Source organism: Orbicella franksi, chromosome 12, assembly GCF_964199315.1.
Source record: "Orbicella franksi chromosome 12, jaOrbFran1.1, whole genome shotgun sequence".
NCBI lineage: Eukaryota > Metazoa > Cnidaria > Anthozoa > Scleractinia > Merulinidae > Orbicella > Orbicella franksi.
The window spans coordinates 25176782-25198765 of NC_138156.1; the positions used below are offsets into that span (position 1 = coordinate 25176782).

General features: G+C 38.7%; 1 protein-coding gene and 1 pseudogene across 2 annotated transcripts; one reads left to right on the plus strand and one right to left on the minus strand.

Moving 5' to 3' along the window:
- Positions 1 to 1924: 1924 nt before the first annotated feature.
- On the plus strand, positions 1925 to 16051 carry LOC145463132 (serine/threonine/tyrosine-interacting-like protein 1). 2 transcript variants are annotated; one of them, XM_081446849.1, is made up of 10 exons: positions 1925 to 3085; positions 5128 to 5176; positions 7218 to 7279; positions 8324 to 8423; positions 9414 to 9485; positions 10246 to 10313; positions 12502 to 12647; positions 13748 to 13875; positions 14339 to 14454; positions 15321 to 16051. In XM_081446849.1, exons 1-10 carry the CDS (start codon positions 3026 to 3028, stop codon positions 15450 to 15452), a joined length of 933 nt encoding a protein of 310 aa, XP_081302975.1. In that variant the 5' UTR covers positions 1925 to 3025; the 3' UTR covers positions 15453 to 16051. The 2 variants fall into 2 exon arrangements, with proteins under 2 accessions (XP_081302975.1, XP_081302976.1); XM_081446850.1 differs by lacking the exons at positions 5128 to 5176; positions 7218 to 7279.
- A 2867-nt stretch (positions 16052 to 18918) lies between these two features.
- LOC145464306 (uncharacterized) lies at positions 18919 to 21511 on the minus strand (annotated as a pseudogene).
- Between the last annotated feature and the right edge of the window lie 473 nt (positions 21512 to 21984).

The window sequence follows — 21984 nt, forward strand, 5'->3', positions numbered from 1 at the left end:
GGAAAAGAATTTTGAGAAATAGCTTCTTCTCTGCTTAACCGGGTGTTGGTTGCCCTGATTCCGATGCCAATTAACAAACATGAAAGTCAATGATTGGTTGCAAGGGGAAACTTATTACCAACAAATCACAAACTGTCTCAGTGTGTACTGGTCTGTCTTCGTGTTCATTTGCTCGGACCTTGATCACCGACTATAAAAGCCGCTAGATTACATATCAAAAGCTACCGGTTACTGTTCATTTCTCCTCAGTCTAAAGAATATATCAGTCTCAGAACAGATCTAAAAGCCTCAGACAGTTTGGAACTCAACTTTTATAAGAATTCAAAAGTGATCGATCTTTGGCTTAATCAAAACAGTTTCATTCTCTCCGTGGGAAAGTTTTGTACGTTTATAGCAATGGGCAACTAGTGTTGCCATTATGACCATTATGTCAGTTTTCGCCAAAAAAAAAAAATTCCTCGAGGCAACAAACACGTTTCCAAATATTTCCAAATGGCAACGACTTTGAAGCACAGAAACGAGAAACTTAAACTCTATCCGCATTAGCACTTTACATTTTAAAATACTGAAAAAACAAGCCTGTATTCTCACCTGATGTCAGAGAAACAGAGACAGCAGGACTCCAGCAGCAATACGGAGAGAAATTCACAGTGAGAGAGCAATTGGTGTGCGTGGAGAACAAAGATGCAGGCGCCGCTTGACGCGAGGGGCGGGTGACGTCCACTAAAAATAGTATGTAGTTTGCTGTCTCGTTGGCAATTAGAAGTCTCAAAGAAAGCCGCAATTAAACAGGAACCAGTTGTTAAGAATTAAATTGACATCTAGTCACTATTACTTTTCCTGGAGCGTGGCTCTCACTTACAAAACATTACGGAGAACAAGGGAGAGCTATTTAATACACAGCCCTGAGGACTATAGAGAGTCTATAGACCATGATAATAATGCATAACTGATAAAGAACGCGTTAGTGTATTTATGCCATCTGACGAACCTTTCTCGATATGCAGGTAATGTTGATTATCGATAATTGGTTCGAATTCTAAGATTTGGGAGCTGAGCACATGAAAAAAACAGTAAAGATATAGTTACAAACTCCCCCAGAAATAGAAAGATAGACCTACCGGCAATTAGACATTCCTTCTCTAAAATTATAAGAGTTGTATCAAACTGTGATGAGGAAAATAAGTTTTCGGAGAAACATTAAAAAAAGCAATCTTGCTTAATGTCTACAAGGACTGTTTTAAACTTTATGAGACATCCAAATACATCAGCTTTACGCTTGAATACTGATGAGCTGTTTTTACAGGTTTGAAAATACAAGTCCTTCTTCAGGCGTAAACTAGAAAAGAACTTAGGGAATAAATTTTGAAAATCTAATATTTTAACATCATTGACTTCATCAGATCGTGTTTCTTTACTTTCAGCCAGATTTGGCAACAGTGTTATTGACGGTTTAATTAGACACGCTACACCAGTTTTGTACCAATTATATTGGGCTCGTCTATGTTCTGTTTTGCTTTTAAAATGAAGCAGTATGCTATTAAACCAAATTTATTGCGCTCGAGTTCACTTTGGTTAATTACTAAGAACCCTCTTGTGTCTTTGTCACGCTTGAATACTGATGAACTCTTTTAAGCAAGAAGCCTGTGTTTATAAATTTGAAAGCATGCTTTTTTTTTCAAGCGTAAGCTAGAAAGAAACATAAAAACACTAATGTTTGAACATCACTGACTTAATAAGATCGTGTTTCTTTGGGCAGATTTGGCAATAGTGTTACTGACGGTTTAATTAGACATGCTACACCAATTTTGTACCCCGCATTATATTAGGCGCGTCTGTTTTCCATTTCCCATGGTTTCAATGTAAATAGAAACGGACCTTGCTTGCGAAAAATTACCATTCAGTATTGTTTTTTCACGGCTGGCGTGGGTCTTGGCCAGTTGTTTTATCTCGGATACTCAGGCATCAATAAAATACTGGAAAGTTTGCCGAAGAGTTCAGTAGGTGGTTAAGTCGTTTATGAATTATGATATGATCACAATTTATGAATTCCTGGTGCAAAAGGTTATAGTCGATAAGTCCAACACGTGAGTTGAACAACTCCGTTGATAGCATAACAGTATAAAACGAACAGACACTACGAAGTTTTGGACATTTAGCTAAAGTGAAATTGAGCGCAGAAAAGTTTGTGAACGTGTCGTTAATGTAGCGTAACTTGTCTGATCAACTGTAAATTCGTGGCAGTTGAAATGATAAGAAACACTGGTAATGTTATTGATGTTCAAACGTTAGACTATGAACATTTATTTATAAATTTGACTTCCAGCTTTCACCAAGAGAAGAGAGAAGAAAAAATGTACCCTTTATTGTCTTTTGCAAACGGCTAAAATAGACGAGCGACAAATCAGTATCACTTGTGAATTTTTGCGATCTCGTCGAGACCCAGGAGCAGTTAGTGAGAGCGAGAGAGAATGTTATCTAAGAAATATGATTCTTTTTAAAATTGCCACCTTGCTGAAAACTTCCTCTAATGAAATTCGAACTAATTGTAGTTTCCCAATCAACTCTTGGCTGAAACACTGGAAACAGTTCACAGGTGCAATATCACCCTCGTCCCTCACTCTTCCCTCCAAAGTAAATTCTCATCCGCAGCCACAAGTTTCCTATCAAGGGGCAACTGGGGGCATGTATGCCTTAAGAAAATTGCGCAAAAATTGGAAAGCCTTATTATGATCCGGTTCGAGTGGAAATAGGTCTCTTCGGTTTCCAGCCCAAAATGAAGTGCTGAGGAACCAGTCCCGAACCCACTCCCTACCCCTCCCCTGGTTGACGCATAGGAACCGCAACCGACTGACTAGCGACCAATAGCAACGAGAGGCACGAGAACGAAAACAAACATGGCGGCGATGAAAGTCGACTCCCTTTAACAGTTACTGTTTTGAAGTGCAAAGCTTGAAACTAATTTGTTCACAAGCATTTCGGTAGAAAATAGCCTGTGTCACAGCCGCTTCTCCCCGGAAAACAGATGTCGTCAACAGGGACTACTCTATCTGAGTGCACAGAGGTGTATAATATTCTCAATCAGGTAAGAAATTTGACAGTTTTCTCTGAGTTTTAAAGCTCGGGCCCCAGTTGTTCGAAAGGTTGCTAACGCTATCCACTGAATAAATCACTATCCAATGGATAAGTGTTGACAAAAAAAAACCACACTATCCGCTGGATACTGATTTATCCAGTGGATAGCTTTACCCACCTTTCGAATAACTGGGGCCTGAACGATATTACTACAGTCGTTGCCTCATGAATCTCTTTACTGTAGTATGATATATATTGCCACCTCCATCATCTGCCAACTTCTTTATTTCATGATAGGCAGCTTGTTGGTAATAATGATCAAGGCTAAAGCTTGTTCAAACTGTATTTACAACACTGCTGGTGAAGCTAAGCTTAGCTAAGGGCCATTCAATTTTATTTTTGAGTCTTGTATCCACTCTGATTCATCTCCTTTAGCCCTTTCAGTGGACGGAAAAGGGTTGTATGAATGAAAAGGGGTTGGGAACATGAGAAAACATAGGCACGCAAGGCGTGCAAGAGTTATTTTTTTGTGTGAAGTGTCGGAGATAGGAGCATTCATGGTACAGTAATGATTTGGTTAATTTGACAAGTTTTTGTGGTTGCGATGTTACATCGGTCATGGTAAGATAGCTAAATAGTAAGCCATAAAATGTTTGACTGAACAAACTACAGTAATCTGACACGTCTCCAGATTAATGTAGATACCATCTTGTTTTCTAACAGGCAATTTGATTCGTTCTTTGATACAACCCGCACTATGATTGGTGTGACACGTGTACATGCATAACTCCCTCACTCACCGATAACATAACCCTTCCAACCCCCAAGAGGAATTTTTGTTTAAAAATACTCAAGTGAATTTAGAAACTTTCGCATTTTATACGAGTTGTAAGTTTACCTTTTTACACAACACAACTTCACCGAAAATAGAAAGAAAGAGAAAAAAACCTCTGACATGTGAAAGTCTGATTTAATTAAATTGCACTCTAACTTGGTGCTGCACAGTCGTCAAAGAACACTTGAACAGTTTTCATACTTTTTACCTTTAAAAATATCGGACTGAAATGAATGTCATCAAATAAAACTATTAAACTGTTACTGCAGAGACGTAAAAACCGTCCAGAAATGAAAGCTTTTTTGTTTAATATCCTGGAAACAATAGCCGATAACTTGTCAGCTCTAATTGAATTTACTCCATATAAAAAACAAAAGTTTTAAGTTACCATTTGTTACTAAAGATAGCAAACATCTTGTGGGAAAGAGTGGTGACGATTCGTCCGGTCTAATTGAATTGACTCCCTTGTGAAAAATAAGAGTGTCAAATTACACTTTGTAACTAAAAAACAAAAATATCTCGCTATATTTGCATGCAACAAGAACAAAACAATCGTTACCTGCACTTACTATTGTATACGTTAGAACTGTTTCAAATCTAAAGTCTCGTCCCCTCTAAAACATGTCCTAAGAACTAGAAGCGAGGATTTGTGACCTCTAATCGAATTAACTCCTCGTGAAAAACAAAAGTATCAAGTTACCTTTGTAACTAAAAATAAAAATATCTCGTTGCATTTGCATACTACTAAGTCTCGAACTGTTTCAAACCTCAAGGCTCATCAGGTTCATTTTACTAAAATCCTCAGCCTAACCCACAGAAAATGTTGAAGTAAACACAATATATGAATACTTCCTCCTCTTCTATAGAAGAATAAATATGGCCGTTCTGAACTCTATCGGGATCAAATCTTCTCACGTACCATTTACCTTTACAACAAGAAATTTGATTAGCTGTTTATAGTAGGTCCAATCTGATTGGTGTGACATACATACATCTCTCACTCATCCATTGACCCTTAACATACCCGACGTGCCGACTAAGAGGTATTTTTTTTTACAAAAAAATAACTCAAAAACTGGTTTTATTTTGCAAAACTTGGCCTTCCATGTGGACCCAGCAAATGTTTGAACCTGGTGTGGAAAACCACTTGCAAATAATGGACAGGTTGAAATAAATAAAGTTCAGTTGAATTAGTGTTGTTTTTATCATCTTCCTAGGTTGGGCAGTACCCAAGGCTGAGTGATCCCAATTATTTGCTTCTTTTGGGTATGTTTAACAACAACAACAACAACAACAACAACAACCATTTTATTTTGCTTAATACATAGAATATCATACAGTGAGAGTTAATTGATTGCACTTTATTAATTACTTTTTTGATCCACTGCATGTTTCAATTATTAATTTTAAAAAATGATGTGCTAAGTGGCTCTGAGCTTATCAGAAATGATTCCAACATTTTATTACTGGTATTGTGTGCTATATTTGTACATAGTCATAAAATCTCTGTGAAAAAAAATTGTTGAAAGATGGATAAGAATGTGTAGGGAATTTCTGGGCAAATTTCCCTGAAAAACAATTGTAAAAAACGACAGATTTTGTGAGAATTTTCTGGGCAAATTTTGCTGGAAAGCGATAAGATTTGAACTGATTTGACAAACGTTTTTGACAAACGTTTGCTATTTTGGGGGCAAAATGATGAGCGTTAGCCTATGCAATAACAACAGCAACAGAAACACTGACTACTTTGAAGTTTCAAGTCCAACATAACAGATCTGAGTTGCAAAAATACTAACCTATTACTAACTGAGTGGGAGGATAGTACTGGGGAATTTACTGGCTTGAGGTCGTGGCATTACAGACCATACAAGAGAAAAGGGCTTATGACGGTTTCCACTGAAATGGTCTGTATGGCAAAATCCCGACCGGGAAACAACCAATCAGAATGTTTAGATTTACCTGAAGAATACCTTTCCGTATAATAATCAAGGCTTATTTGAATTGGAAGATCAATTTTATTTTTATCAGGAATTAAGAAGAGGAACATATAATCATCATGTGTGCCATCTTTAAATAGTGAAACCTTTAAGTAATAAAAGTTCAAGGGTAGGAATTTGAGCTAATTATAAGCTAAAGTATAGATTCAAAATTATGATGGGGAAAAAGTACCACTTGGGTGTTTAACGACGTTTGCACTAATTGTTTCTGCGCATGCAAATTCACATGCCACATCATTTATGAGTGTGTGCGCTAAGTAATAAAATGAACAATGATAGGGCAGATGGCCATTGCTATAGCTTTTCCTGGATTTAATGATCTTGGATGTTTGGTGACCCCTATTTTTCTTTTGATGGATCATTTTCTCTACTGATTTTCTACGTGTAGTGAAAAAATGAAGAAAATCTATCAACTCGAAAGTTTGAATTTTTTGCAAAATGCACAATCAAATTCTGTTTTTTTTTTTGGTTCTCAGTTTATCTGTGTGATGGTTTCAAATGCCTTGTGAAGGGTTAAGTTTTTTGAAAACATTGGTAACTGACTGCTACAAAATTATATGACCGTTTTCCTCCATCAACTGACCTTCGATATTTTTGACTTTAAACCCATTTAGTCTATGCTAAATTATGTGCACCAATTTTTCAGAACGCTTTATCTCTGAAACGAAGTCAGTGACTCCCAATTTTTTTTGTGTTTCTGACACAAGTAACTCATTATCTGACTGCAGTAAAAATTTTAAAAAATGCTCTCAACTGGAAAAGTTTTGCGTGAACGTCCTTAAAAGGGCCATTAAAATCATTTCAAACAGGTGTACCTAACATATGATTTTTTTTAGATTTCTAAAGGGCTAGCTACTTTAATCCAAGAAAATTATTGAAAGGGCTGTTGCAATGTGTGTACTGTAGGAAAGTGTGTTAAAAAGGCACAACAATTTTCTGGTGAAGTTGTATTAAAGGGTTACAGACTCCCATATGAAAAGGTCAGGGATGCTCATCAGAAAGTTTGAACTAAACATGTAAAGGATATCAATCTGGGCTTGGCTTGAACTTTATTTGACCCTTTTGAAATAAGAGCATTTTTATCATTTATTTCTTTGAGTGCACCCTAAAAAATACTTTGACAGTTAAAAATAGTGGCATTTCGTCCTGAATGCCCTAAGTGAGACCAGAACCCTTGATTTGTACCCCTATACTGAGTGAAATGACAAGCTGTGATCAATGACCTTTTCATAGGGGAGTTCCCCCCCTGGCTCATTCCTCACAAGGCACAAAATGAAATTAGTGACACTCTGATTGATTGTGTTTTGCAGATACAAGACAACGTCATGACTACAGTGAAAGCCACATTATAACAGCAAAATTTGCCCCAAGGGTTAGTTGAATAAAGGCACACAGTGATAACTGAATTCATTTTGGGTGCTAATTTATTTTTGGTAGTTCATTAGGAAACAGGTTGTTTATAATTTAGAAAGGCATTGTTACACACTGCAAATTAGGGATATGGTGCTTATTTCTTTTTTTCATTTAACCTCACAATTTTTGTGTTACAGCACTTTGACAATGAATAACAATAGACATAATAATTCAAGAGACGTGACTCACAGTAACACAAGCTAGACTCATTTGATTTATACCGGCAATTACTTTCATTGGTACATGTATCTGACTTATCAGAAGGGGGCCACTTTTTGGTATGAGCCAATGGGGATAAATCAGATTACTACTGGCAGTAGCTGAACATTACACGATGGATAATTAAAAAAATCAAATGTTTTTCAGATGACTATAATTACTATAAATAATGTTGTTTGCTTGAAAAAGTGAGAATATTATTCAAACTAGTTGTCACACGCACAACTAATTTAGACCAAATTTTGTATTACTCCTTTAATTTCTATCATCTCTGGTGCATGCAGTCTTAAGTGCAATTTCCGGAGGTCTTTGTGCAGTTGTGATGTCACCATAAAAAAGTCTGTAGTTAGTAAGTAATGGATGACTAATAAAATGAATTCAAAACTTAGAAAATATACAATTAAATGATAATGATAACGATATTAATGTTTGAAATTACATGTTTAGCTTGCCATATAGTGATGCATTGTGTGGTTGTAGAATATACCCATACCTTCCTCATGATCATGTATGGAAGGTTTTTTGTTTTGATCTTCAAAGACCAAAACTTCCAATTTAGCATGGTTATGGTCCCTTCTAAACAAAATTTGGGTTTTGCAACCCTCCACCGCTTCAGAATTTCCAGTGATCCTTCGTGGGATGGATATGGATATTTGCTAGAACCACACATTAATTATTAAAAAAAAGAAGCATGAGATGTTATTTTAATATTTAATGCACCAGCTTTAATTTACGTTCACCAAAAATTATAATAACTAGTTTTAAATTTCTTGTTTCTCTTAAGAATGATATCGGTGCTTTCACCGTTCCTCACGATGCTGAGTTGCAGACCAAGGAACATGTTGTAGTTTACGACAGTAACACTGGTTCGCTTAAAGACAAAAGTGAGTTCTTTCAGTTTATGGGTGTTGTAATCAAAATTAATCAACGGTGGCAAAAAATAACATTCCAAGAAATTAACATTCCAAGAAATCAACATGACTTGTTAACATAATAGTAATAATTTTTGTTATTTGCATTTATTTAGTTAAAAACAAGGTATCATTAAAATAAGTTTTACCGGGACCTTCAAAGGGACTTGTGATATTTATATTGGGGTTTATCAATATTAATAACTGAAAACAGAGTTCGACGTTGCGACCGCTGGAGTCGCCAATGCAACCAAATTTTTATCACTGGTGACTAACTTTTCACGCCTTTTGCTGAAATACTTTTGCTGGCAACTAAATTTGAATATGTACACCCAAATTATTCAGGTAGTTAATGACTGTACTTATAAAAAACTTTAGTTCAAATCAATTGTCTCGAGTGATATCGTCGTCTGCATCTAAGCGTGAACACATGACGTTGAAACATACTCTAACAGGATGTCAAACGAGGCATGATTGGCCATCAAACATTCGAAGTTCAGCAGACCATGGCATGAACTTTCGCACTTAAAGTTCAGCACATGAAATGGCAGAAAGATTGGACATGGAAGACTTCTTCAGAGAAATTGACCCTGACCTGTGTCAGTATGCATACGACTTTCGCAAATGTGGTTTTACTTCTAGTATAATTAATGGTTACCATGAAATGTTGGCGGGAGCAAGACTTTCAGAGTCTTTCAGTATATATCCCCAAAGGACATTGACAACTGATTTTAAACATTTCGAGTGTGAAAGTTTGTGTTACGGTCTGCTAAACTTCAAATGTTTGATGACAAATCATGCCATGTTTGACACCCAATTAGAGCATGTTTTGACTTGTTCATGCTTAGATGCAAGCAACGGTAACTTTTAATAATGCTTCCCCTGCTTATTCTGAGTCATGTTATCTTAATATTGAGTTAAGTTTGATATCGTGATTATAATAAGACATAAATTATTTTTCAGACAGCACTGCTTTGTCTTGTGCCAAGCTGATGTGGGAAATGGGAAGCAAGAATCCTGTAAAAGTTGTCAAAGGTATCTTTTTGGAACATTTTTTTTGTATACTTTCACCTGCTTTCAGTGTTATGGCATAGAAGACATCTTTCAACCATCTTTCAACATGCCATCTTTCGACATGCCATGTAGACAGCTGAAAGACCGTTTAACTGTGAAGCTGGCAATGTTTCCGGTTATTAGCAGAACAAATTAATGACAAATAAATGATAATTACTGACCTCAAATGAATGAGGAAGATTGTGGACTTTGCATGTTGAACATCTCAATTTATGGGATAATTCAAACAATTTTAGTGTAGTCGATTAGCTCTCAATGGTGACTTGCGGTAGAATTGGGCTGCTACCACTCAGTTAATATTAGACAGATCGATACTCCTAGGCTTAGTTTGATGTCAAATAAATCCATTTTTCTGATCTCAGAATCTCAGATCCTTTGTTACAACTCTTTGTTTTCTCAATTTTGTGCATTTCTTTCTGTCTCAAAGTCTAGATAAAGGACTTTAATGAAGTCTTATAGGGTTACACACTTGGATTTGATCCTCAGGTTTTAAGCTAGCCCACAAGCAGGCTCAGCTCTGAGTCTGCACATGTGAGTGGTGAAGGGTGAGTCTGCAAGCAAAGTTGTCTAGCAGGGAGGGGTCTTGTGAAGAGGTGTCAGAAACCTCTCCACTCTCATGTGTGTTCCTCAAACTTTAGCCTGCAGCCTGCAGCCTGCAGCCTGCAGGCTAGTTTAGAGCTTTATGGCATAGAGAAACAGTTTTATATTTCTCTATTTTCAGGTGGATATGAGGAATTTTCAGCATTGTACCCATTTCTTCGTACTCAGAAGATCATTTACATGCCTAGGGTAAGTTTGTACACTATTCAAATTAGATTCTTTTCATGGCCTCCATGCATCTCCTCACCAATGAATTATTTCCAAAAATGTTTTAATTAATAAGATGATTAATAAGATGATGTTTTGTTTATGTTACAGTAAAGAGTATAATATTGACTGTGGTGAATTAACTAATAAAGAGATCTCCTATGCATTTTAATGTATGTCATCCCATATGATCTCATTTTACAATGTAGATTCCCAAGAGGGGTACTCTGTGAATGGTTTGGGTCCATGTGGGGGTGTGCTGCTGAGATACTGAAATCCTCACCCTATACTAGACCATCATCAGCTTGATTTTGCGACCCTATTTTAGACTAGGCACCAAAACCCCCTACCCTATCCCAGACTAACTAATTTCCATGTAGGAACGTTTTCACTATTATAGTCTAACATTTACTGTCTAAACCAATATCATACAAAGTCACTTCCAAGTCTCAATTTGTCTAAAATTTTATAGAACCCCACTTCACGCTTCACTTTGGCAGCCCAAGGCCACTGGCACAAGCAGCGAATTTTTTTGCGTGGGTCACAATGGGCGATTCCAGAAAATATCTATACCTATATCATGGACGGCTTTTAGGATTTCCAAAGGGGAGGGGGTTCTTTGAACTGGAATTCCGAAGGAATAGGGGGGTATTTATGATTAGAAATCTGAAGGCATGGGGGGATTTCACAGGTGGGATTTCTGGAGTAGAAGGAGTAGAGTGAGTTCCTTGAAAACGCTATTGTTGTGGACTTTTGTAGTTCGTAAATAGACCATGAACGTATGACCATGGAAGCAGAAGACAAGCATCGATTGATCAGACACATGTTTAGGCTCATTACTTATAGAAGTGAACAGTAAAATGTGGTTTCACATTTACCTTGATGAATTTCTTGTCAGATGAATAAAATCTGAAAATATATCTTACTTTCTCTTTGCTCCCATCTCCCATCCAATGAACATCAAAAAACTCGCACCAGTCCCTCGCTTCCAGGGAATGCCTGCCAGATTATTAAGCATTTGGACTGTCAGACTCGATGGTATTTTTGACTGCTGAAAGATTTTAACATTCTGAATTTGAGCTATTTTGCTTTGAAAACGTCAAAACAACACAAGAAAACAAAGAGGAGGAAAATTATCGTAAGTGGTTTTTATTTTTATAGCCAAATTCGGACTTAAAAAGGAGTTTGCACAGCCTGTCCATACGCGGTAGGTTTTTCTTGCTGCTTATAAGATCACAGCCTTAAGGAGGCATAAATTCATGTTCGTTTGTTCATATAGGGGTTGCCAAGTCGAAAATGTACTTCCAAAAAAAAGCGGAATTCCAAAGGGTAGGGGGTTTGACGATTATGAAATTCTGAGGGCATGGGGGGGGGGGGGGAGGGGGGTAACGCATTCTGGAATTTCCAAAGGCAAGGGGGGGGGGTTAAAACATGGAAGCTGTCCGTGGTTGGGTATGGATATTTTCTGGAATTGCCCAATAGAGACATGACCGACACCGGAAACTTTGTAAGTAAAACCTCTCACCCAGGGTAATTGATACGTGACCTTCAAATCAAAACTCCTGCGAGCATTTGGCGATTTGCTTGCATCACTCATGCGTTCATTATATGGTGTTATAGGAATGCCACTCTTGTTTTCAAAAATATGGCGGCCACTACATATACGTACTGAGAGACTGAGGTCACTTGAAAAGAATAAAAAAGTAAATTTTCCATTTACATGCTGTTCTGTTGCCATGCTTCCCTTACTCAGTTGACACTCTATCAATGTCTCCGTCGACACTCAAGTAACAGTCGGTTGATAGTTGGCTGATTGTCAGCCGACTGATATGCATTGATCAATACTCGATGGCTTGCTAGCAAAAATTAGTCAGTCCTTAACTGACTGTTGACCGAGATGTCAATCAAGTGTTGATAAAGTGTCAGCTGAGGTGTTGATTGAGTATCGATGGGGTGTCAATCTAGGGTATTGATCAAGCGTATTGATTGAAACTCGTCTGAGGATGCTTTAATAGTACACATGATCCAGATTTTGTACGAGGAATGATAATTAAGCCTGGAGTATGTTTTCTGAAGGGGCAATCCAGACCCTGTCTTCCATCCAAAAGATCATAAGTTAACAGTTAGTAATAATTATTATCGTAATGCCATTACATCAATTTATTAACAGGAACTAGATGTCATCAACACTTATCCAGTGGAGATTATACCTGGTTTCTTGTATGTGGCAACATTCCTACAGTCTCAGGCAGTGAGAGTAATCAAGGATCTCAAAGTCAAGGCAAATGTGATAGTTGGAAAACAAAATGACACAATGTAAGTGCCTTGTATGAGGGTTGTACTGACTCTGGCACAGTTCACGAGCGGAAAACATAGTGAATCACAGATCATGGATGTCAAAATTTCATATTCCTGAAGATTCATGAAAAAAAAGCAAGTAAAGTTCTCTTTTTAATAACCTGCATGCTCATATGGCAGAAAGAGTGTTTGAAGAAAGCAAAATCATGAATTAAAGTCTAAGTACAAGATTTTCAAATTGAAATAAAGTAGCAGGAGGAAATCGGAAAGTAGGCGTAGCACAACTAGGTCACAGTAATGGGCAGCCATGTGGGGAAATTATATCCCTAATTGGGTTACCCACTCCTGCATTAGGAAGACAGGGTGCTGGGCCTGGAAAATTTTGAAAATCTGTGTGCGTTGAGGCACATTCTGGTGCATTTGTAGCACAAAAAAGTGATTTTTTTGGAGCTGTTTGCAAGATGAGTCTCTTTGGAAGTTCAGTTATAAAAGGCTTCAATGGAAAATGTGCACATGCTGACAAATCATTGGACAAATCTAATACATGTACGCAACACCCGCCAAAATAGTATTGCTCTTGTTTTGGAAGTTTGAAAGATACCTATAATAGCTGCCTAAGAAAGAGAAGATCGTGATTATGTTGGTGAAATAAAAATGCGTATTTATAAACTTCCTGACAATAGGTACCCGGTGCAAGTGCATGAAGTACCTGGTGATCTGACTTGCATCGGACACCAGGTAATGTTGGAAACCCTGCTAAGTATTAAGGCTCCATATGTAAATCACACACCTAAATCACTTTTGAGTCCTTTTTGATAGAGGACTCTAACCATTTGGAGGACTCAAAATCACCAAGAATAGAGTGGTGAAATCATGAATATTGATTAGTAATTCAAGTTCTTCACGGGCCACCCAAATCTTCAGGTCACGGATCACAAAGAATAATTTCTTAAATTCGTGTTTCATGGAAATCACACATCATGAGAATACCCCTGTATGACCCTCTTGTATACAGGTGGTATTTTTTGGGAACCAACCCAGCTAAGGTGTGTTTTAGTCATAATTTCGCTACATTTTGAAACCTTGTTTTGTAATATTGGTTTAATATTTGGGTGCAGATTTGCTGCAGAGGGTATGACACTGGGTAAAGGCGAGAAGAGAGTCAAGCAAGTTCTGACAATACCAATAGAGGACAATGGTGGAGAAGATCTCTACTCACACCTGTCTGACATTATTCATTTCATTGGTAAGAAAACAGAATGTGGAAGATAGGCTATCATCCACACATTCCCAACAGATTCTGTTTTGAGCAGTTAATAATGTTAGCTTTTTCAGCTCCTCCACTGATGACCTTCAGGGTTCCATTCCAGCACCTGTAGGGGCTGTCAAATGCTGACTTCTGTAATGTGTAGCCGATCCAATTGCACTTGCATCTCATAATTTCTACAGCTGGAATGTGTTCGTTTTCTGTCTGATTTATGTTATGCTTGGAACATAAATTCAAGCTTTATGCATATGTCATCTTTTCTTTCCAAGCAACATAAATGTGGTTGTATTATTAAATTCTCCCGTCTCCTATTCGTGACTGCACTTTGTGGGTAGAAGCGTCATGTGACGACCCACAAATATACAATGTGACAAAGGAGACAATCTTTCGCCAGCCTGCTATTCCAATCAAGATTAATTCTTTGCTTGCATTTGCCTTTCAGATGATCATCAAACTAAAGATGGCCGAACAGTTCTGTTGAGTTCAACATTGGGTATTAGTCGCAGTGTGGCTGTAGCGATGGCTTATTACATGTGGAACAAAAAAGTCTCTCTGAAGGTGACCTTGCTTTTTCAAACAATAGTTATATGCCCTTCAATTAAATTTAACTCCTTTGTGTAACCTTACTTGTGAATCATGAAAACTGTTTGTAGATCAAAAACACCTATCCACAACTATTTAGCCTTGTTAGGCCTCGTCAGCGTGGCAGTATAGGTAATACTTGGGTTCAAGGTCCCCAGGAAAAAAATAGCAAGTGATGTGAAAATGGTAAGCTTGTGGCTGAAGAATGGCAAAGTAAAGTGTAAAGTACTTGTACTTTATACTAGTTGGCCGGGATCACCGTTACATGTTGGATAGAGTGTATGTCACTTCTTGCCAAAAATTCGTCAGCAATTTCTTTACTGTCTTGGAGCTCCTCTGAGAGAAAAGCGGAAAAAGGGGAGTGGAAAGTAAAACTGCTTTCTCCCTGCACCCCGCCCCGATCCCGTCCCGTCCTGGTCCTTTATTTCCGTATGGCGATTTCTTTTGTTTGCATTTTTCTCCTCTCTATGAGGTTAGTGGTCTAATATATCCTCGGGACCCGGGGGGTAACTCCCTTAAAAATTTTGTGGGGGGTTTGCGGCCTGCTTCCTAAACTCCTTACCCTAGGCCTATTTATGACCAAAATTCCCTATTTCAGACCAATGGTCTTATTGATAATGATGAAAATGTAGCTTCTTCTAAAAAAAACATACCCAATTTAAGACTAGAGTGCGAAAATCATATCCTATTTATGACCAAAAGGGCCAAAATCGATGCCCTAGCTATCTGTGACCAAAAGGGATGAAAACCATATCCTTTAGGGCCGCACATACCTATATAGGCCATATAAGGGAGTACCCCCCCGGAATAACTACACTTACGAAGGTTTGTTTTTCTTTCAGGATGCGTACAACCACGTGAAGAAATGCAGAGAAAACATGCAACCAACAAGAGGCTTCATTGAGCAGTTGTCTCGCTGGGAAGAAAAGATGTTTGGTTCTATTGTCACTGACATCAGTGAACCAGAATATTAGCAAACAATGGAAAAAAAAATTAACTTACTTACAAAACGTTTAACTTTTCGGCCAAAATTAGGGTCTCTTTTTTAAAAATGGTTGACACTTCATAATGTTTTAGTGCCGTGTAAATATAATTTATCGGTCTTATGCATTCAGTGATGAATTACTCTTTGAAGTGAAATCTTCTTGTTCAATCTGTTCAGGTTTGCGTTCGTTCTGAGTGTACATTGTGCGCTCAGAATTTTCTTTGTTGAAAGACAAATCGTGTGTTGTTTACGTTTAAATAGGAAGATGTTCTCATCCACTTTGTAAAAAATATAAAGATTGATTTCAAATGCCTACTTACTTGATCATTGTTTTTTCCCCTCATTTCTTCCTACTTCTCAGCTTGATAGGAGTATGTGCCCGACTGCCGTACCGGAAACCCCTCGCCACTCACTTCGCCTTCTCTCCGGATTACGGGTCCGTCCCTCACTTGCTCCTTCTGTTGGCGGATTCCAAACAGTGGTGCCGGGCGGTTGTTTCTTGACTATTAACTCGGATGCGTCCCGGGAGGGGGTGGGGGACTCATATAAAAAGGACGGCGGTGCTCGTCACCTTGTTAGGGGTTAAAAAAAGCAGTTTTAGTACTTCTTAGGATGTTTAACCTCAAAAGGTCCACAGCGAGAGCTTTTGCGGCACTTTAAGGGTTTTGTGCCAAAAATGCGTTGTTTTGGAATTGCAAGTACCTGTTAGGGGTGAAAGAGCATGTCACCGATTCAAAGAGGAACGGTCACTTTTGAAAATGTATGTAGACTAGCATATGAAACGTCAAGTTCTGGTGTGTTACTAAACAGTCCGGTAGTATGCCAGTTTTGGAAGAAGCGAAGACGTCACGATTCTATTGTTTCGCCAAAATCGCAAAAAATAATGGTGAGAAAAAGCTACTAGATCTAGCACTGTCACATTTCATCATCAGCACTGCCCCAGATTAAAAAGCAGTGCATGCATTCACAACAATGCGAGGTATCAGACTGAATTGTTTGAGAAGTCAAACAAAATAAAGGAAGGAAACACTCGCTCTAAACCAGCCAGGCGAATTTTGGAAAACCTTAATTTGCAATTAGCATTTTGTGAAGAAAGGGGAGAGAAATGTCCTTCGTGGAAAAGTCCCAGTGTCCAAACTTTGTGTGTATCTTTTCGCAACCCTTTTTCAACTTAAGCTTTAAGATGACAACAAAAAGAATACTCTGAGATGATTATACTTTTAATAATATTACTTTGAGGAAAATTAGGCTACTGACTAATGGGGACACATTTGATATATCACAAGCAGACTACTGTTCTTGGTTCTAGTATCTGACAGCGACAAAACAGTAGTTAGACCTCTTGTATGAAAGGAACCCCTGTTCATAAGAAGAATTTGTGCATAAAATCCGAAGGTCACGAGTTTAGGTCCTGCTCTGACCACTAAGCTGGAGTTGTTTCTTGGCAGACTCCAGTTCAGCTCCTTGATCACGCTTGTAGATAGCCAACTTGTCTCCCTCCCGCCAGTTGGTATTTTTAAGCCTGTTATGTTAATTTGCAAAAATTTTTTCTCTCAGTTTAAGTGGCATGCCTGAAAACTAGCTAGTTGTAGCTAAGTGCATCGACCACTATAAGCATTTAACATTTAACATTTTTTAACAACTTAGGATAGGTCAGATGTCACTGTCATGTAGTTTACTTTGTGCTGGTTGTTTGTTGGTTGTTTGGCTTCCTGGATTGCTTGGTGAATGTTAGATTATCTCGTTTCTTTCTCTGTGGCATGATAGGTATGGAAATTGTTTCGCCAAACAGAGCAACTGCAAGAAATGTTGACAAGGTTATGTCTGTTTTTAGCTGCTTCCTGTAGGTCTCGATATTAAAAGATTGGAGGTATGATCAAGTACATTATACATATGAGAGTGAAATTATTCATAAAATAATGTGAAATTGGCTTTTCTTTTTTTCTCACAGGAAAATTCAATAGGAAAGCGTGAGAATATATTTGTTCACATATCATGACAGCGTGTATTGAGGTACTTAAACATCTTGAGGAAGGGGAAATGTTGCAATGCATACAATGTTTACAATACATACTACGGCAACTCTCTTTGGAAAAACTTTTGTACTATATTTTTGATGAAAAAACTCTGTTAATTGTTAGGCCTGACTTTCACCTGCTAATGTCAAAATCAAAATTAGCATTCCTTCTTGAAAACATCCTGTTTGCTTTATTTTGCTCTGAATATCACTTATAAAGTTACATTTCTTTGGATCATCCTTTATTTTAATTAACTTCAAAAACTCTCTGTTAGCTAGCTCTTGAGTTTGCTCTCTTTCCTCAACCATGCACACCACTTGTACTCAACATTACATCACGCCATGTCATGCTACTTCTACGGATATTTAGGGATGGACCATTATAAATTTTTTTGAGGGGCTGGGGGGTTGGCAATTTTGGGGGGCATGACATTTCTTTCTCACCTTTAGGTTGTGCATGAGTTTTTTTTCGGTGGGCAATAACTTGTGCAAGAATGTTTTTAATGTAAAAAATCAAAATAATGATAATAGAAAGAACTTCCTCGATTTTTTCCCCCATGGCCCCCCTTGCAAGATTTCTTTTCGGCAGTTTTTGCTGTGCAGGAATTTGACTCTTTTGCGTTTCATCCTTTGGCTTCTCTTTTTGTATGCCATAAATTGTAATAAATAAATAAATAAATAAATAAATGAATAAATAAATAAATAATAAGTAGTTCTTATCATAAAATAATTGAGATACTATGCACGCTCTCATTGGTCGATAGGTGTGTTTAGATGAGAGTTTGTAAACACGGAGTGACGATATCTTACTGAAACAATATAGGACTTTTTTCGTGTTTACATAGATGCATCTACACACTCGAGGGGGCAGGAAATTACGTTGGGTGATATTAACATAAATTCCAGTGAAAAAATAAAAAATTTAAAAGACGCATAAATGATCTGGTAATGGCGTGGAAAGAGTAAAAACATGCATAATTCAAGTCAAGTGAGTTTTCATATAAAGGAAGGTTTAAGTGGAATTAGCGAAAATCATAATTCAGGAATGGAGCTCCGATTTGTTTGCCTTATTAGACTGAGGAAAATGGTTTTAGCAAGTCAGTTACCATCACTCCCGCACTTGGCTCGAACTCGCACTCGAGCTCTTACCCTAAGGCCACCACACCCCTTGCTTGACACCATTGAAAGGCACCTGAACCCGGCTCCCTCGCTTTATACAGTAAAAAGATCGCATAGGTTCATTGTTTAACATATTCTGTTGGTTTAGCTGGAGTCTATATCGCTCTACCCCGGTAGTGTCCTCTTCTTCTGCTCCATTTGAACAATAGTAAAATTCTTTAGTAGGTATAAACACGAGTAAAACGCGTCTATTTATACATGCCCTTTACTTTATTTATTTTTTTTGGCAACAAACCACAGTATACATTGTTACGTCGGAATACAACTTGAATGAGTACTTTATATGCCTTATAGATAAAACCCGCTTCATATTGCGAAAAACTAACTTTTGTGCCAAACACCTTCCCAAAAAACTTTGTTTAAGAATCCGACTCTGGATTTCAGTATTTTGAATTAGTCAGAAACAATACAGATAATTCAAATCTTATTACACTACATTCTACTCCAGCAATGTTCCCATTTCACGATACCGAGCCTAAATAAGATAGAGTCCAAAGCACGATAAGAGGCTGTTATCTTCTTAGAAGACACCTTAACAACTTGTCTTTATCCCCTTGAACGGCCTCGACTTCAAGAGTAGTTCATCCTGCATGGCTGGGATGATGCCCTTGCGGAAGGCCACGGACAGCAGCTCATCGGCATCTTTGATGTTGGGATACTGACGTATCGCCCATTTCAGGTACACCAGGAACTCGTTCCAGTCGATGTAGCCATCTTTATCCATGTTGATGGCTTTCAACGCCTTCAGCGTATCCCGACAAATAAAGCAGCCAAAGTAGGGAGCCATGAAGCCATTATAGAAGGAATAGAACTTGAGAACGTCGTCAACTTTCTTATCTTCTTCGATATCCCATTTGTCCCAGATCCTGCGGACCTCTTCAATGAGATGCTGGGCGTGCACACTTTTCACCTCGGCGTCTTCTACCACGTCTCTCATCTTGGCGGTGAGTTTTCCTCCTGCTCGATCAAACAGGAGAGCGATGCCCACTGCACTCATGTATTCTTCTTTCCTGTTGACGGTCAGATCGTCCAGCATTTTCTCTTTCATGGTATGCGCCATTTCCATCGTAAACTGCAGATCTGCACCAAACAGATCCACTAGCCTCTCATGGATCATGCGGTCGGAAGACAGAGTGCTGATTCTAACTGGAGCCTCCTCTCCAAAGAACTCGGCCAGATTGAAGTCGGTCTCTCCAACTGTACCACCAGCAATGCTTCCAAAGTCGAATGCCAAGTCCAGCGCCCTTTCGCCGTAGATAACTTGTTTAGGATGAGGAGGCATCCCGGCAGTGATCTTAGTCACGTTTGATGCGGCTTCCCTCAGCTGTGTACACTTGTAACTATTCTGGACTTTGGTGTTGCCCATTCGCACAAGATTCATCAGCGTCACTGTAGAACACGCGTGACCAAGAGCCGCTCCTTCTTCGCAGACGCTCGCCCAGCTACCATTGGCTCCGTTGACAAGACATTCAAGTTGCGTCATTTCTCCGAGGGCCCACTTCTTGTGGACATGAGCCAGAAGATGTCCAGACCATCCACGGGCATCCATGATCTTACGCACACCTAAATAGTAAAATATGTACTCTTACAAATGCTCTTTTATCCCTAATTACGACTCGAATAGTGAGAGGGAATGATCTTTTTTAGGTTTTCCTCTAATGTTCGGGTCGTTTGGATCATAGTAAATAGAGGGAAATGGTTATGAAACCCGACAAAGTTCTTTGTTATATGTTTTTGTTCGCCTTTTTGGCCTTGACCTTGCACAAAACACAATAGTTGTTTACTCCGTACTGAGGAACTAACCAATAGAAACGTTTTGGTTACGTAATTCATGCATAGTGTATGAACCCCAAAAAAAGGATTGTGCACGGTCGTGGACCTTCCAACATAAATCTTGAAATCTTTGTTTGCTCCTTTGATATTTGCCGGGCTTCATAACCAGTTCCCTCTGTTATCTATGTTTGGACTAAGGTTTAAAAGAAGTGATACAACTTCAACTCCATGCGACTAGCCTTTAGCTTCCAGAACATAAAAGATACTTCGTTTACAACATTAACAGAAGTATTTTTGATTTTTCGAATGGGTTACATGGAGAAGAGTAAAGTAGGCTATCTTATTTATCTTATTTCTATTTGTTGTTGTTCTTACCTGCAGTCCAAGCTCCTACTTCCTCTGGTAAGAACTTGCCAGTTGGCTCCTCGAACAGAATCCCAAAAGGACGCTCAGCAGCAGACAAGGATCCCAAGAAGTCCACAACAGTGAACAATCGCTCCGGCCCATCTGATACACCATAGAGTCAGGGAAGTCTCGTAGATTAACCATGATCTTGGCATCAGGGGAGAGCACCCTTCTACTCCATTTAATCCTTTCCGACAGCAGCTTGCACATGTCCTGGACTGTGAAGACCTCCCAGTTAATGGAATCGATGGCGAGATCTATCTCGATGATGAGATTGATCAATCCAAGCGAGTTCATCTTGCTCAGGCCCACTGGAGTAGTTTCAGTGTCAGGGATACCGTCATTCACTGCTTCCATAACTTCAGTGAAGGCAAACAAGTTGTTGACGTCTTCTCCTCTCGCCACGAGCTCACGAAGAAAGGTGTCGTCGACGCGTGTCATGTGCGAGAAGGCTGCTACGATGATGAACTTGAATCCACACTTTTGCACCTCGTTGTAAATCTTCCACTTGTTTTCTAGCGTTGGCCTCTCAGCTGACCCACGGTGCTCTCACGGATTGAGTTGTCCAGTACAATCAAGTCCAGGTCTTTCAGTCTCGCTCGTTTTCTTTTCTCCTGGATAATGCTCTCCCCGACCTCTTTTATTACGTCTTCAAATGGCATATTTCACTCAGTAGAAACCTAAAAAATATTAACGGAAAACATGCTTAGAGATCAACCGAAATACTGGCTTCCAAGTGATACTCTATATGTATACGTTAGTAAGCTACCTTCTAACAATAAGACTCACACCCTTTATCCTCTCCGGGTGGACAATTAATATAGAAAAACCACAGTTTATAACGAAGCCTGGTTCTCATATGCCGCCGACATACCTGGGACGGCCTGGGACACCGTTACGGCATATGTGAACATTTATCACCGAATCATAATCTATCCCAGGCATTGACCGCCGGCTTGCCTGCGAAGTTGAGCTGAGTTCAACTTCGCAGGCAAGCCAGCGGTTGTCGGCGATGAAAATATTTTATGTGAACATCATCTGCGGGCGCAACGCGCTCCAGTAAGACGATTCGATCCATATTTACAGGTAAAATGGTTGAAAATTGCGCAAATCGATTTGCATTTCGCGCAAATTTGAGTACGTCGGC

Bases quoted from the DNA above. Each gene is read 5' to 3' on its own strand.
- LOC145463132 (XM_081446849.1), top strand. From the start codon at position 3,026: ATGTCGTCAACAGGGACTACTCTATCTGAGTGCACAGAGGTGTATAAT. The intron at 8,424-9,413 runs GTGAGTTCTTTC...ATTATTTTTCAG, and splicing joins TGGTTCGCTTAAAGACAAAA to ACAGCACTGCTTTGTCTTGT. The intron at 9,486-10,245 runs GTATCTTTTTGG...CTCTATTTTCAG, and splicing joins TCCTGTAAAAGTTGTCAAAG to GTGGATATGAGGAATTTTCA.